The sequence below is a fragment of the Canis lupus genome, chromosome 21 (genome assembly GCF_048164855.1).
Source record: "Canis lupus baileyi chromosome 21, mCanLup2.hap1, whole genome shotgun sequence".
In the NCBI taxonomy this organism is placed as follows: Eukaryota; Metazoa; Chordata; class Mammalia; order Carnivora; family Canidae; genus Canis; species Canis lupus.
This window is the reverse complement of record NC_132858.1, coordinates 2,503,921-2,516,253: the sequence shown is the minus strand read 5'-3', so window position 1 is coordinate 2,516,253 and position 12,333 is coordinate 2,503,921. Positions and strand designations below refer to the sequence as shown.

The window sequence follows — 12,333 nt, the reverse complement described above, 5'->3', positions numbered from 1 at the left end:
CATTTATGCAGGGGAAGCTCTCCAGAGTGTCTCACTGGGATTTGTCATTAGTAGGACTTGAGGGGTTTCAGAGATGGGATTCAGGAGGATGTTACACTTCACCTTCCTTTTCTTTCATAAAAACCTAATTTTTCTGGTCAAACTATCAGACTAGGCCTATTCACAAAGCTGCACCAGAGTAGCCTGGGTAAATATTAAAAAAAAAAAAAAACCCTGTATACAGGGGCACCTGACTGACTCAGTCAGCAGTGACTCTTCATCTCAGGGTCTTGAGTTCAAGCCCCACATTGGGCACAGAACCTAACTTAAAAAAAAAAAAAATCCTGTATTCAGTGGACTGATAGAGTTTTCCCCAGCAGAGTGTTCAGGTTTTGAAAGTTAATGTCAAGCAACGGGCAGCGCCAGTGGTGCAGTGGTTTGGTGCCGCCTGCAGCCTGGGGTGTGATCCTGGGGTCCCAGGATCGAGTCCCACATCAGGCTCCCTGCATGGAGCCTGCTTCTCCCTCTGCCTGTGTCTCTGTCTCTTTCTCTCTGTGTCTATGAATAAATAAATAAAATCTTAAAAAAAAAAAAAGTCAAGCAACAGAAACCCTCATGTTCTCACAAAACGCTCCTAATAGATTCTGCTCCTTTAAATGTGGCTTGCCTGCCCTCTCACTGCTTTTCCCCCTCCTCCTGCCCTGGCCTTGCAGCCCATCCTATCCCACCTGTTCAGAATCCCCACAAGGCATCCTGTCTTCAGCATAAGCCTGAGCCATTTTCTCCTACTTTCTCAGAGACAGCAAAACATCAGATTCTCCTGGAGGAGCCATCCTCCTCCTCAGAAGGCAGAGAATGGAGACCTTGTAAATAATATTACCCTTTCTCACTGCAAGAAGATCAGGGCTCCATGGCTGTGGTTGCAGAAAAGACTGGAGGCTTTGGGGTCAGCCCTGGGTTTGATCCTGGCATGGCTTCCCACCTGAGCCTTGGTGATGGACTTGGGAGGGGGGGTTATCCACAGTCTGGCTGGTGGAGGTACCTACATCATGTGGGGTAGCTTCTCAGCCTGAGGTCTGTCTTACTGCGCTCCTGTTCTGAGCACCTGGTGGAAGGTGAAAATCACTTTGCTGACATCCTCATCCCTTATCCTCTTGTTTTGTTTTCCCTGGCACAGCACAGGGGGAAATAAGGGAAGTGACATCTGGGCAGTTCTGAAAGCAGAGAGTAGGGATGAGCAGAAGTCAGTCTGGTGTTCTCAAACCCGAATCCCTCTGCCTTGAGTTTGGACTGCTTTACAGATAGTCACTTGCTTAATATGCAAAACATCTGTTGGGTGAGTAGTGATGCCCATAAAGTTATGGTATTTATTTGTGTTGCCTCTGACTCTCTGGTTGGGAAGCCAGTGAATGACGGGATGTGATGAGCATGTGTTTTCCCTCATGTTGACAGCCACATGTCCTTTTGTTTGTTTGTTTTTTGTAAATTTTTTTATTGGAGTTCGATTTGCCAACATATAACACCCAGTGCTCACCCCGTCAAGTGCCCATCACCCAGTCACCCCGTCCCCCAGCCCACCTCCCCTTCCAGTACCCCTTGTTCATTTCCCAGAGTCAGCCAACATGTCCTGATGATTTACCACGTGCCACACATCAGGCCCAGGACTTTCTAAGCATTTCATTTTTTGCTCTCCCTTTGGGGAGTGTATTTTTACATGTTATATGTTGTCCAATATCATCACCATTCCCTTTTTTTTTTTTAATTTAAAGATTTTATTTGTGAGAGACACAGAGAGAGGCAGAGACATGGGCAAAGGGAGAAGCAGGCTCCCTGTGGAGAACCTGATGCGGAACTCCATCCCAGGACTCCGGGTTGGTGACCTGAGCCGGAGGCAGACGCTCAATTGCTGAGCCACCCAGCTGCCCCTATCACTCCGTTTAAGAGGTGAATAGACTGAGGCTCAGAGAGGGAAGGGTCTCCTGGACCCTATAATCAGCAAGTGACACACAGGGCCTGGATGTGGCCTAAGCATCTTGACTGCAGGCCTCCGGGCTGGCTGGGAGTGGGAGGAGAGAGGAACAGGAGCTGATTCTTCTCTTCGGGAGCGTCACAGTCCAGCCAGAGAGCCCAGTGCCGGGAATGGCCTGTCTCTGGTCATTCATTCGTGGAATTCGTGCTGCGAGCCAGGTTTGGGGGATATCTGATGGCTTAAGGCCCCATAGTTTGCTTTCTTGACCTCTCAAAACCTTCAACTAGTTTTCAAATTTAATACAGTTTTAAACTGTAAGCTCACCTGAAGGGAGAAAGTAAGTAAATGGAGCCCAGTCCAGTGTGGGGGGGGTACAGAGCGCGTCTAACTCGAGACGGCCTTAGCCATCGGGCGGCCCCCGGAGGCAGCAGGCAGCGGGCAGCGCTAGGCCCGGGCTCCGGGCGCCCGCAGGCGGCGGCGGTGAGTGGAGGCAGCCCGGGCCCGGCCCCAGCCCCCGCCCCAGCGGTCGGAGGGGCTGTCGCGGTCTCCGCCGGGAGCCGAGCGCGGTTCCCATGAGTCAGGCGCTCGGGGAGGAGCCGGGCCCGCCCCCGGCCTCTGCGGCCTTTAAACCTGTGCCCGGGCGGCCGCGCCGCCTCCGAGCTCGAGAGGTGGGTGGAGCCGCCCTTCCGCGGACCTACGCCAGGGTGAGGTGCTGGGCGGGGGCTCGGGGGCTCCCCTCGCCAGGACGCACTGTGCCCGGGGGCCTGGGGACCCCGTGCCCTCCTCGTGACCCGGTGAACCCCTGCTCCCCCCGCCGCAGGCCTTTACGCGGCGAGTAAGCCGAACTCCAGCCTGAGACGGAGCCCAGAGCACCAAGAAAGATGCGCGCATCCACGGTAAGTGTGGGGCGACGTGGGCCGGGGGCGGACTGCTTTAGGGGCCACGCACCGCCCTGGAGCGGGGTGATTACGGCGGGAGAGGGCCCTGGAGGATGTGGGGCCGCACCTCCCGCCGCCTCTGGGCAGCAGGTGTCTGGTGTGGGTTCGCCCGCACCTGGCCCGGGCGTCTTACTTACTACTTGCTCTTGCGTGTGCACCTGCCTGAAACCAATGCCAGGAAGGCAGGACCTCCAGGACCAGGGAGGCAGCAAGTGGGGGGCCTGCCCCCCGGAAGGCCCTGGGCCGCCTTCCCGAGTTAGACCGCAACACCTGGACTGGCTCCTGGCGCCAGATGTCTGAGACTAGACTGCTGCCCTAAGCCCTACTCGGGTCTGACCTTTTCCCAGACCTTTTCTGGTCTCAGCTGACTTATCCCATGACCTGCCCTCCCAGCAATTTCCAGGCTTTCACTTTTTCTTTTTTTTTTAATTTTTATTTATTTATGATAGTCACACACAGAGAGAGAGAGGCAGAGACACAGGCAGAGGGAGAAGCAGGCTCCATGCACCGGGAGCCCGACGTGGGACTCCGGGATCGTGCCCTGGGCCAAAGGCAGGCACTAAACCGCTGCGCCACCCAGGGATCCCACTTTTTCTTTTTCTAACCTGCGATGTGGTTCAGAAATCATAAAGGGGCGTGGCAAATGCTTCCTTTCAACCTGGCAAAACCTGCTACCAGGAGATTCAGGGCACTGGCTGTTGCCTTCCACTCACCAGGGGTGGTGTCACCCCCCCTCCCAGCACTTGCTGTGGCACATGTGTGCCAGGTGCTGTTCTGAGCACTTCAGGTTTCAAATCCACTCTGTTCTCCAGAGTGAAGATATATAGGATTGACGACATAGGACCTGCTCCAAACAGGGCTTCCTACACGTGTTAAGTACTCAACTGAAATTTCACTGTTATTTCAATCTACAGAAAGATGCCACAGTGACTGATATCAGGATTACCTGGCCACGTTTGATGCCTGGAGTGCCCATTTTAAATATCCCTCTCCCTTATCTGACAACACTATTTTCAGTAATAATCATGAAATGAATAGTAATAATATCCACAAAAGAAACAGTGAAAACTTTCTTTTATTGAACTTTGTATATGAAATCATGCCAGTGCAAAAGTAAAAAAGTGAAAAATAAAGTAAATGTTATGGCAAAAAATAGAAAAAAGTAATGGATTACGAGTTTTTAATTTGGGGCACCTGGCTGGCTCAGTCAACGGAGTCTGTGACTCTTGATCTTGGGGTTGTGGGTTTGAGCCCCATGTTGGGTATAGAGATTGCTTTAAAAAATCGAGTTTTTAGGGATGCCTGGGTGGCTCAGCGATTGAGCATATGCCTTTGGCTCAGGGCATGTATCCCGCAGTCCCAGGATGGAGTCTCGCATCAGGCTCCTTGAGTGGAGCCTGCTTCTCCCTCTGCCTGTGTGTCTCTGCCTCTCTCTCTCTCTCTTTGTCTCTCATGAATAAATAAACAAAATCTTTTTTTAAAAAATGAGTTTTTAATTGCATTAATGTAGTTTTGAAAGAAAGCTTACTCTTGAATGTAAGTTGGTCATAGTCATAAATAATAGCAACATTACAGTTTCTGTTTGGGAACTTTTTCTCCTGGAAAGTTGTCTGTGACTTTGTCAAGGTTGGTCTTTGCATACTCATGCTTGGTATTCAGTTGAGCTCAATTTGTCCATCCATCTTTGCTCACAGCTGACTGAAGAGGACTTTTTATTAATTTTAATTTCAAAGGCTCCGCTCACATGAAACCACAGATATACAACTAGGGAAAGTCTTAAATATTAGGGGAGGTTTGTCAGAGATTCATAAAAGTCATATTTCAGGGCAGCCCAGGTGGCTCAGCGGTTTAGCACTGCCTTCGGCTCAGGGCGTGAGCCTGGAGTCCCGGGATCGAGTCCCACATCGGGCTCCCTGCATGGAGCCTGCTTCTCCCTCTGCCTGTGTCTCTGCCTCTCTCTCTCTCTCTCTCTGTGTCTCTCATGAATGAATAAATAAAATCTTTTTTTTTAAAAGTCATATTTCAGAATAAATTCCAGAAACTGCAATACTACCTGTCTTTAAAAAAAAAAAAAATCAATCTAGTGGCTTTTAAATATCTCTACATGTGAAACATTTTTTTGAAACATTTTTGCTAAACCATCATCAACAGAAAATTAATCATAACCTTTTATCTTATTTGGCAAAACTCTCCCAAGTTTTCCTTCATGAGAAAAAAATCAGAGAAAATGGTTGAATGATAGTGGGCACTGACGTTTATTTAATCTACAGCTTTAGAATAAGTCTAGTTCTCGGTAAAAGGTATTCATTTCTCTTTTAGCTTATTCTGGCACTGGGTGAGCCGACTCTTCTGTCTTCTGTGTTAAAACATAGGAAAATGTAGGACCTTGAAAATCGGCACAAAAGCCATGCCCAGCATGAGCTTGGGCCACTCTGAGCCCCTTGGAACCTACTATTGGGACAGTAGCTGAGTCTTGTGTGTCTGCAGACTATAGGACTAGGTGTTCCCCGATTGAATTTCCACATAGAAGACAAAATTTTTATTTATTTTATTTTTATTTATTTATTTATTTATTTATTTATTTTTTAAATCTTTTTTTTTTTAAAAATTTTTATTTATTTATGATAGTCACAGAGAGAGAGAGAGAGGCAGAGACATAGGCAGAGGAAGAAGCCAGCTCCATGCACCGGGAGCCCGATGTGGGATTCGATCCCGGGTCTCCAGGATCGCGCCCTGGGCCAAAGGCAGGCGCCAAACCACTGTGCCACCCAGGGATCCCAAGACAAAGTTTTTTAATGAAGCAGAAATAAAAATGTGCTTATTTGAGGCTCATGTATATAATTGTTTTTTAAAGATCTTATTTATTTATTCATGAGAGACATAGAGAGGCAGAGACACAGGCAGAAGGAGAAGCAGGCTCCCTGCAGAGAGCCCCATGTGGGACTCCATCCTAGGGTCCTGGGATCACGCCCTGAGCCAAAGGCAGCCACTCAGCCATGGAGCCATGCAAGTGCCCTGAGGCTCATGAATATAATTAATCTCAATTGTAACTGCAGCAACTAGAACTTCAAGGAAATAGCTTTGTGGGGGAAGTAGTATTTTATCACTAATATTCTTTAAAATTGTTGGTACCTCATAATGATACACAGCAGATTGATTCTTGGTGTGCTCATATGGGGTTTTGTTTTGTTTTAAGATTTTTAATTTTTTTTATTTGAGAAAGAGAAAGAGAGAGAGAGAGAGAGAATGAGCAGGGGGAGGGGCAGTTGGAGAGGGAGAAGCAGACTCCACGGTGAGCAGGGAGCCCGACCTGACCACCTGGCGATCCTAGGATCCTAAGATCATGACCTGAGCCAAAGTCAGATGCCCAACCAACTGAGCCACCCAGGTGCCCCATGGTGTGTTCTTATTGTTCTAAAATTTTCTATGGACAACTTATCCCTATTTGCACCCAGGGAATACAGCTCCCACCTCCCCACTGTTTTGAGTATGCTGCTGCCTGACATTTAGGGCTTGACAAATGTCATTTGCTGTGAGAGCAGCTGCCCAGATCTCCCTGGGATGCAGAGGCTGCATGTCTACTATCCAGGCCTGGGTTTTTCTGAGCCTTTCGTCTAGCCTGTGATGCATCCTGGTCAATGCCAGCGCTGATCATTTCTCTCCTCTGTGTGTTCCAAATTGGCTTAGAATGAGCAGGCCAGGAGCCTTTGCCTCTGCTTCTCCAGCCCTGCTGTCTTTGGCTTGGTGCTGGGGAAGTGAATATCCAGAGTGAAACTGGAGCTCCATAATATTGGTACTGAACTGGGCCCTTGGGCTGTCTAAACAACAGAAATTGGTAAGAGGCCAAACGGGAGTTCCAGGCCAGGCTTTACTGGGGCTTGTGGTCAAGCACAAGGGAGGCAGCACAAAGGAAAGAATCCTCAGGCAAGGAGAGGTCAGGGAGAGTTTTTAAAAGAAACTTACATGGAAAAGGGTGACATCAAAGCATGTAGTAGGGATTTATTTGCACCTGCTGGGGCGCCTGGGTGGCTCAGTTGGTTGAGCATCTGCCTTCAGCTCAAGTCATGATCCTGGGGTCCTGGGATCAAGTCCCACATCGGGTTCCCCGCACGAAACCTGTTTCTCCTTCTGCCTGTGTCTCTGCCTCTCTCTGTGTCTCTCATGAATAAATAAATTAAAAACGGGGATCCCTGGGTGGCGCAGCGGTTTGGCGCCTGCCTTTGGCCCAGGGCGCGATCCTGGAGACCCGGGATCGAGTCCCACGTCGGGCTCCCGGTGCATGGAGCCTGCTTCTCCCTCTGCCTGTGTCTCTGCCTCTCTCTCTCTCTCTCTCTGTGTGTGTGTGACTATCATAAATAAATAAAAATTAAAAAAAATAAATTAAAAACGAAAGAAGAGTTTCAGATAACCTGTGTGCCAAGTGGTGCCTGGTGGCGGTGGTGGTTTCCAGATGAGTTAGGAGGCAGTCCTGATTCATGTGGAGTGAGGCTGGACTCATACATAGCACAGGCCTTGGGCCTGGATGTCAAGAGCCTGGGAGGCCTTACAAATTTTGCCTCCTTTTTCTATACTACTCATGACCTTTGGGGCCAACAGGCAGGACCTGGTACTCACTGGAGTTGCCACTGTTCTCTCCCAGCAACTGGCAAGGGGAGAGGGGATATGTCAGTCCAGCTTCTCCTCTACCTTCTCTCTGGACCTGAGGCTGGGGAGTATGGGCAGTCAGGTCATGCTCCCTGCACCCACCTAACCCAGGGCAGGGGTGCCTGGTAGGGACAGGGCACAAGGCCTCAACCTCTCACAGGTGTAATTGGTTTCACAGCTTTTGCCCCACGATCTCATTTACTCCACACGTGAACTCTGCTGGATGGGTCTGGATGGCCATATCATACTAGAGAAGCTCAGAGAGGTTAGGTGACTCCTGAAGGTCACACAGCAGTAGAGCAGACGGGGGCTGAGTCTTGGGTGGGCTTGGGTTCTGCTTTTGAAAAAGCAGCCTCTGATGGATGGGATTCATGCCCAGCCCCTCACAGGTTTCTTCTCTTCCTCAAACCTTAGCACCAAGCTACCAAGTCTTTGCTAGGAAGTCCCTTCTCAGCACTCATGCTGGACTTCAGCCTTTCTGGTAATTTTCCAGGCATTCCCCAGAGTATCAGACACGCAGGGGCCGAGATTCCACACGCAGGGGATTTCCACACTTATCACAGCTCGTGGTTTTCGAAACAAGGAGAATCTGCTCTCTGGATTTCACAACCTCCATGGCACCTCCAGCTGGTCCTGGAGCTGAGAACTTTCCAAATCAAACCTAACAAAAACACCCCAAGGACAGTGGCAGCAGAAACCAGTGTTTACAGAGGTCTTCCTATGTACTAGGTGGTATTTGCTGAATGTTTTATAGATATTAACACATTTGATCCTCAGGACAACCCCACAAATTATTCTCATATTACAGCTGGGGAAATTGAGGCTGGGTAACTTGTCCAAGGCTGTGCAGTTAGTAAGTCGTAGAGCCCAAATCTGAGCCCAGGCTGTCTGGCCCTGGAGCCCCAAGGCTGTAGTCAGGATGCTTTTTCTGAAGACGAAACTCATCTTGATATAGACAAGCTCATGAGTCATGCTCAGGAGCCTACTTTCTGTATTTGTTTGTACATCCGAAATATTTCATTAAAAAAGCAAAACTGCTAAGTTCTGACTGGTGGGGCTAAATGGGGCCAGATGTGTGTGGATCAGAGCACTTCCATAGTGGCCTTAAATGAAAGAAAAAGGCTTAAAATATATATTATTGTTATATATATATATTTTCATATATATATATATATATATATATATATATATATATATATATTTTTTTTTTTTTTTTTTTTGGTAAGTAGGTTCCACACCCAATGTAGGGCTTGAGCCCATGACCCCAAGATCTAGAGTTGCACGTTCCAATGACTACACCAGCCGGGTGCCCCAAGAAAAACCTTCTTTTTGTTTTGTTTCGGCCCGTGTCATGGCTATGCCAGTGTCATGGCTATGCCCTCTGGTCCCTGTTCAGTGCCCACAGCTGAGGGGCTCACGCTGGGTCAGAACCACAGGGGTGAGTGTGGAGGGTTATGTGGGGATGAGGGGGTGGGGGGCTCCACTGTCTCTTTTCTCCCTGTGGTGGGGGAGGAGGCTGGGGCTCCAGCAGCCCCTTTGCCATTTTCAGGCTGACCCTGGGTAAGCGAGCTCATCCCCCTTAGCCTCAGGTTTCCCACCACAGAATGAGGTATGTCTGCTCATCTCAGCCTGGCCTTCAGGGTCACTGCTCTCTGCCCTCAGATGCCCTCTTCTCTGGTTCTCACTCTGGGCTACACAGCAGAAAAAAATGCCCCCATGGACACCCAGCACTCCCCTCTCAGCTGTGCTTTTGCACCCCTGCTTACCTGTCTCCATCAGCCCCCTGAGGCCACCCCCTCCCCAGCACCTTCTCTGATTGCAGGAGGACGTGAGGGTTCAGAGTGTAGGATTCGGGTTTGAATTCTAGCTTTACTCCGTACATGGCCCCTCTCAACTTCAGGACTTCAACAAAAATCTCAGGCGCTGCCTTTCCTAGCATTACCTGCAGCTCCTCCCCACTCCCTTTCCTTAACGCCCATTCCTGCCTGGTTATGGCCTCCACATCATAAAGGTCACCAATGACCCTCACCCTGGAGCTCACTCCTGACCTTCATGTAGTCAGCTGCCCCCTCGCCTCTCCATTTGGCTACCTGGCAGACGGCTCGCCCAACGGCCCAAGCAGGCGTGCCCACTATTCCCTAGCCGGCTCTGTCTGTCCCCAGCCTGCTCATTCTGCCTCCCATTTGTCCTGGCCTGAAACTCTGGGCTGATCTGGACTCCACTTTCCTTCATGCCCCACCCTCATTCCATCAGCAAATCTTGTTGGTTTGACCAGCACAGAGATCCAGAACCTGGTATTTTTCATCCCCACTGCCCCTCTTGTCTGAGCCATCAGCAAACACCTCTCTCCATCCTGTGCTCAACACCTCTCCTGTGGCCCCTCCACTCCAGCCAAATGACCTGCAATTTAATGTTGCAGCCCTCGCACCTACCCCATCCCCCCCGCCAGCTGCTTTAACACTGCTCTACCTTTTCTTTCTTTTTGTTTTTATTTGATATCTCTTCTAATATTCTAGATGATTTACTTATTTACTAAGGTTTAAAATAAAATAAAAATGTTCTCTCTCTCCCTGGTACTGAACAAAAAGCTCATGAAGGCAGGGATCTTTGTTCATAAACACAGCCCAGGTACATAAGTTGGTGCCTGGCTTCTAGCTCTGTGAGCATCTGTTGAGAGAATGAATAAATGAATGAGTTCCTTGATCCTACTAGGCAGAGATGGGCATCCCCAAGGTGAAGGGATTCTCATGGGGTGTTGTCAACTGCTTATACCATGGCCTTAGGGCAGGAAAGAGTATTTGTTAAAAGTGCCCAGTGATTCTGCATGCAACCCTCTCTCCTGTAATTTGTGTGCAGGCTGGAGTCTGAGAACCACAGCTGGGGATGAAGGCTGCAGGCTCGGAGTTAGGAACCCAGTGAGCTCTAGAGCACAGTCAAAGCACATCACACAACATTATTGCTTTTGTTATTGTCCTGGACTCCCCCAGGGTTTAACCTCTGCTTTTCGCAGAATGCTGACCATTTGAGTTTAAAAGAAGAGTTTAAAGATACTCTACAGGTGAAATGAGTAGGTGGACATATTTGTGATAAAGCAAATACAGTAACACAAGAGTAGAATCTAGGTGCTGGGTATACAGATTTTTTTTAAAGATTTTATTTATTTATTTATTCATAGAGACACAGAGAGAGTGAGGCAGAGACACAGGCAGACGGAGAAGCAGGCTCCACGCAGGGAGCCCGATGTGGGACTCGATCCTGGGTCTCCAGGATCACACCCCGGGCTGCAGGCGGCGCCGCTGTGCCACCGGGACTGCCGATATACAGATATTCATTAAAAAATGCTTTCAGTGTTGAACGTTTGGCTATTTATTGATTTATTTGGAGTTCAATTTGCCAACATATAGCATATCACCCAGTGCTCATCCCGCCAAGTGCCCCCCTCAGTGCCCATCACCCAGTCACCCCAACCCCCCGCCCTCCTCCTCTTCCACTATCCCTTGTTCGATTCCCAGAGTTAGGAGCCTCTCATGTTCTGTCTCCCTCACTGATATTTTCACTCATCGCTCCTTTCCCCTTTATTCCCATTCACTATTTTTTATATTCCCCTTATGAATGAAACATATAATGTTTGTCCTCCTCCCATTGACTTCACTCAGCATAATACCCTTCAATTCCATCCACCTTGAAGCAAATGGTGGGTATTCGTCATTTCTGATGGCTGAGGAATATTCCATTGTGTATCACTGGCCATCAGGGAAATACAAATCAAAACCACAATGAGATCCCACCTCACCCCAGTGAGAATGGGGAAAACTAACAAGACAGGAAACAACAGATGCTGGAGAGGATGCGGAGAAAGGGGAACCCTCTTGCACTGTTGGTGGGAATGTGACCTGGTGCAGCCACTCTGGAAAACTGTGTGGAGGTTCCTCAAAGAGTTAAAAATAGACCTGCCCTATGACCCAGCAGTTGCACTGCTGGGGATTTACCCCAAAGATACAGATGCAGGGAAACGCTGGGACACCTGCACCCCGATGTTTCTAGCAGCAATGTCCACAATAGCCAAACTGGGAAGGAACCTCGGTGTCCATGGAAAGATGAATGGATCAAGAAGCTGTGGTCTATGTATACAATGGAATATTCCTCAGTCATTAGAAACATTTGGCAATTTAAATTCTATGTTTGAAAATTTTTCTTAATAAAATGTTGGGAAGCATGCTATGAACTTAAAGGCACTAATTGCAGGAGAACTGGAAAATACAGAAAAAAGAAAGAAGTAAAATAATGCCAATAACCACCCTGAGCCCCAGAAGGAATCTCTGTGAAGATGTTGGTATACATCCTTCCAGTCTGTTTTGCTGTATTTATTTTGTTACATAGTGGTAGTTGTATGGATTACCCTAAATTGAACACACTAATGTTTGTCAGGGTTTTGTTTTTGCACATGTGTGATTCTAAAATGAATATAGGGGCAGCCCGGGTGGCTCAGTGGTTTAGTGCCGCCTTTGGCCCAGGGCGTGATCCTGGAGACCCGGGATGGAATCCCACGTCGGGCTCCCGGTGCATGGAGCCTGCTTCTCCCTCTGCCTGTGTCCCTGCCTCTCTCTCTCTCTCTCTGTGTCTCTTGTGGATAAATAAATAAAATCTTTAAAAAAAATAAAATGAATATAGATGTATTTAAACATTTTGGAAAACTAGAAAAGAATTAAAGAAGAAATCAATACCCTAAATGTCACTGTCTGATAATAAACACTGTTTACATTTTGGTGTATTTCCACAGCTTTCTTTATGTGTTTTCTTTTT

General features: G+C 48.4%; 1 protein-coding gene across 10 annotated transcripts in view; it reads left to right on the top strand.

Annotated features, from left to right (window-relative positions):
* The first annotated feature begins 2,048 nt into the window (after positions 1-2,048).
* The window catches only part of PLAAT3 (phospholipase A and acyltransferase 3), a 31,796-nt gene continuing 21,511 nt past the window's right edge, over positions 2,049-12,333 (top strand). Inside the window, exons 1-2 of one of the 10 annotated variants that reach the window (XM_072789600.1) lie at positions 2,049-2,166; positions 2,769-2,844. In XM_072789600.1, the coding sequence (XP_072645701.1) occupies positions 2,830-2,844 (15 nt within the window). In that variant the 5' untranslated portion in view covers positions 2,049-2,166; positions 2,769-2,829. Of the gene's footprint in view, positions 2,286-2,475; positions 2,845-12,333 lie in introns of those variants that run through there. The other 9 variants (XM_072789605.1, XM_072789599.1, XM_072789598.1 and 6 more) reach the window with 9 other exon arrangements.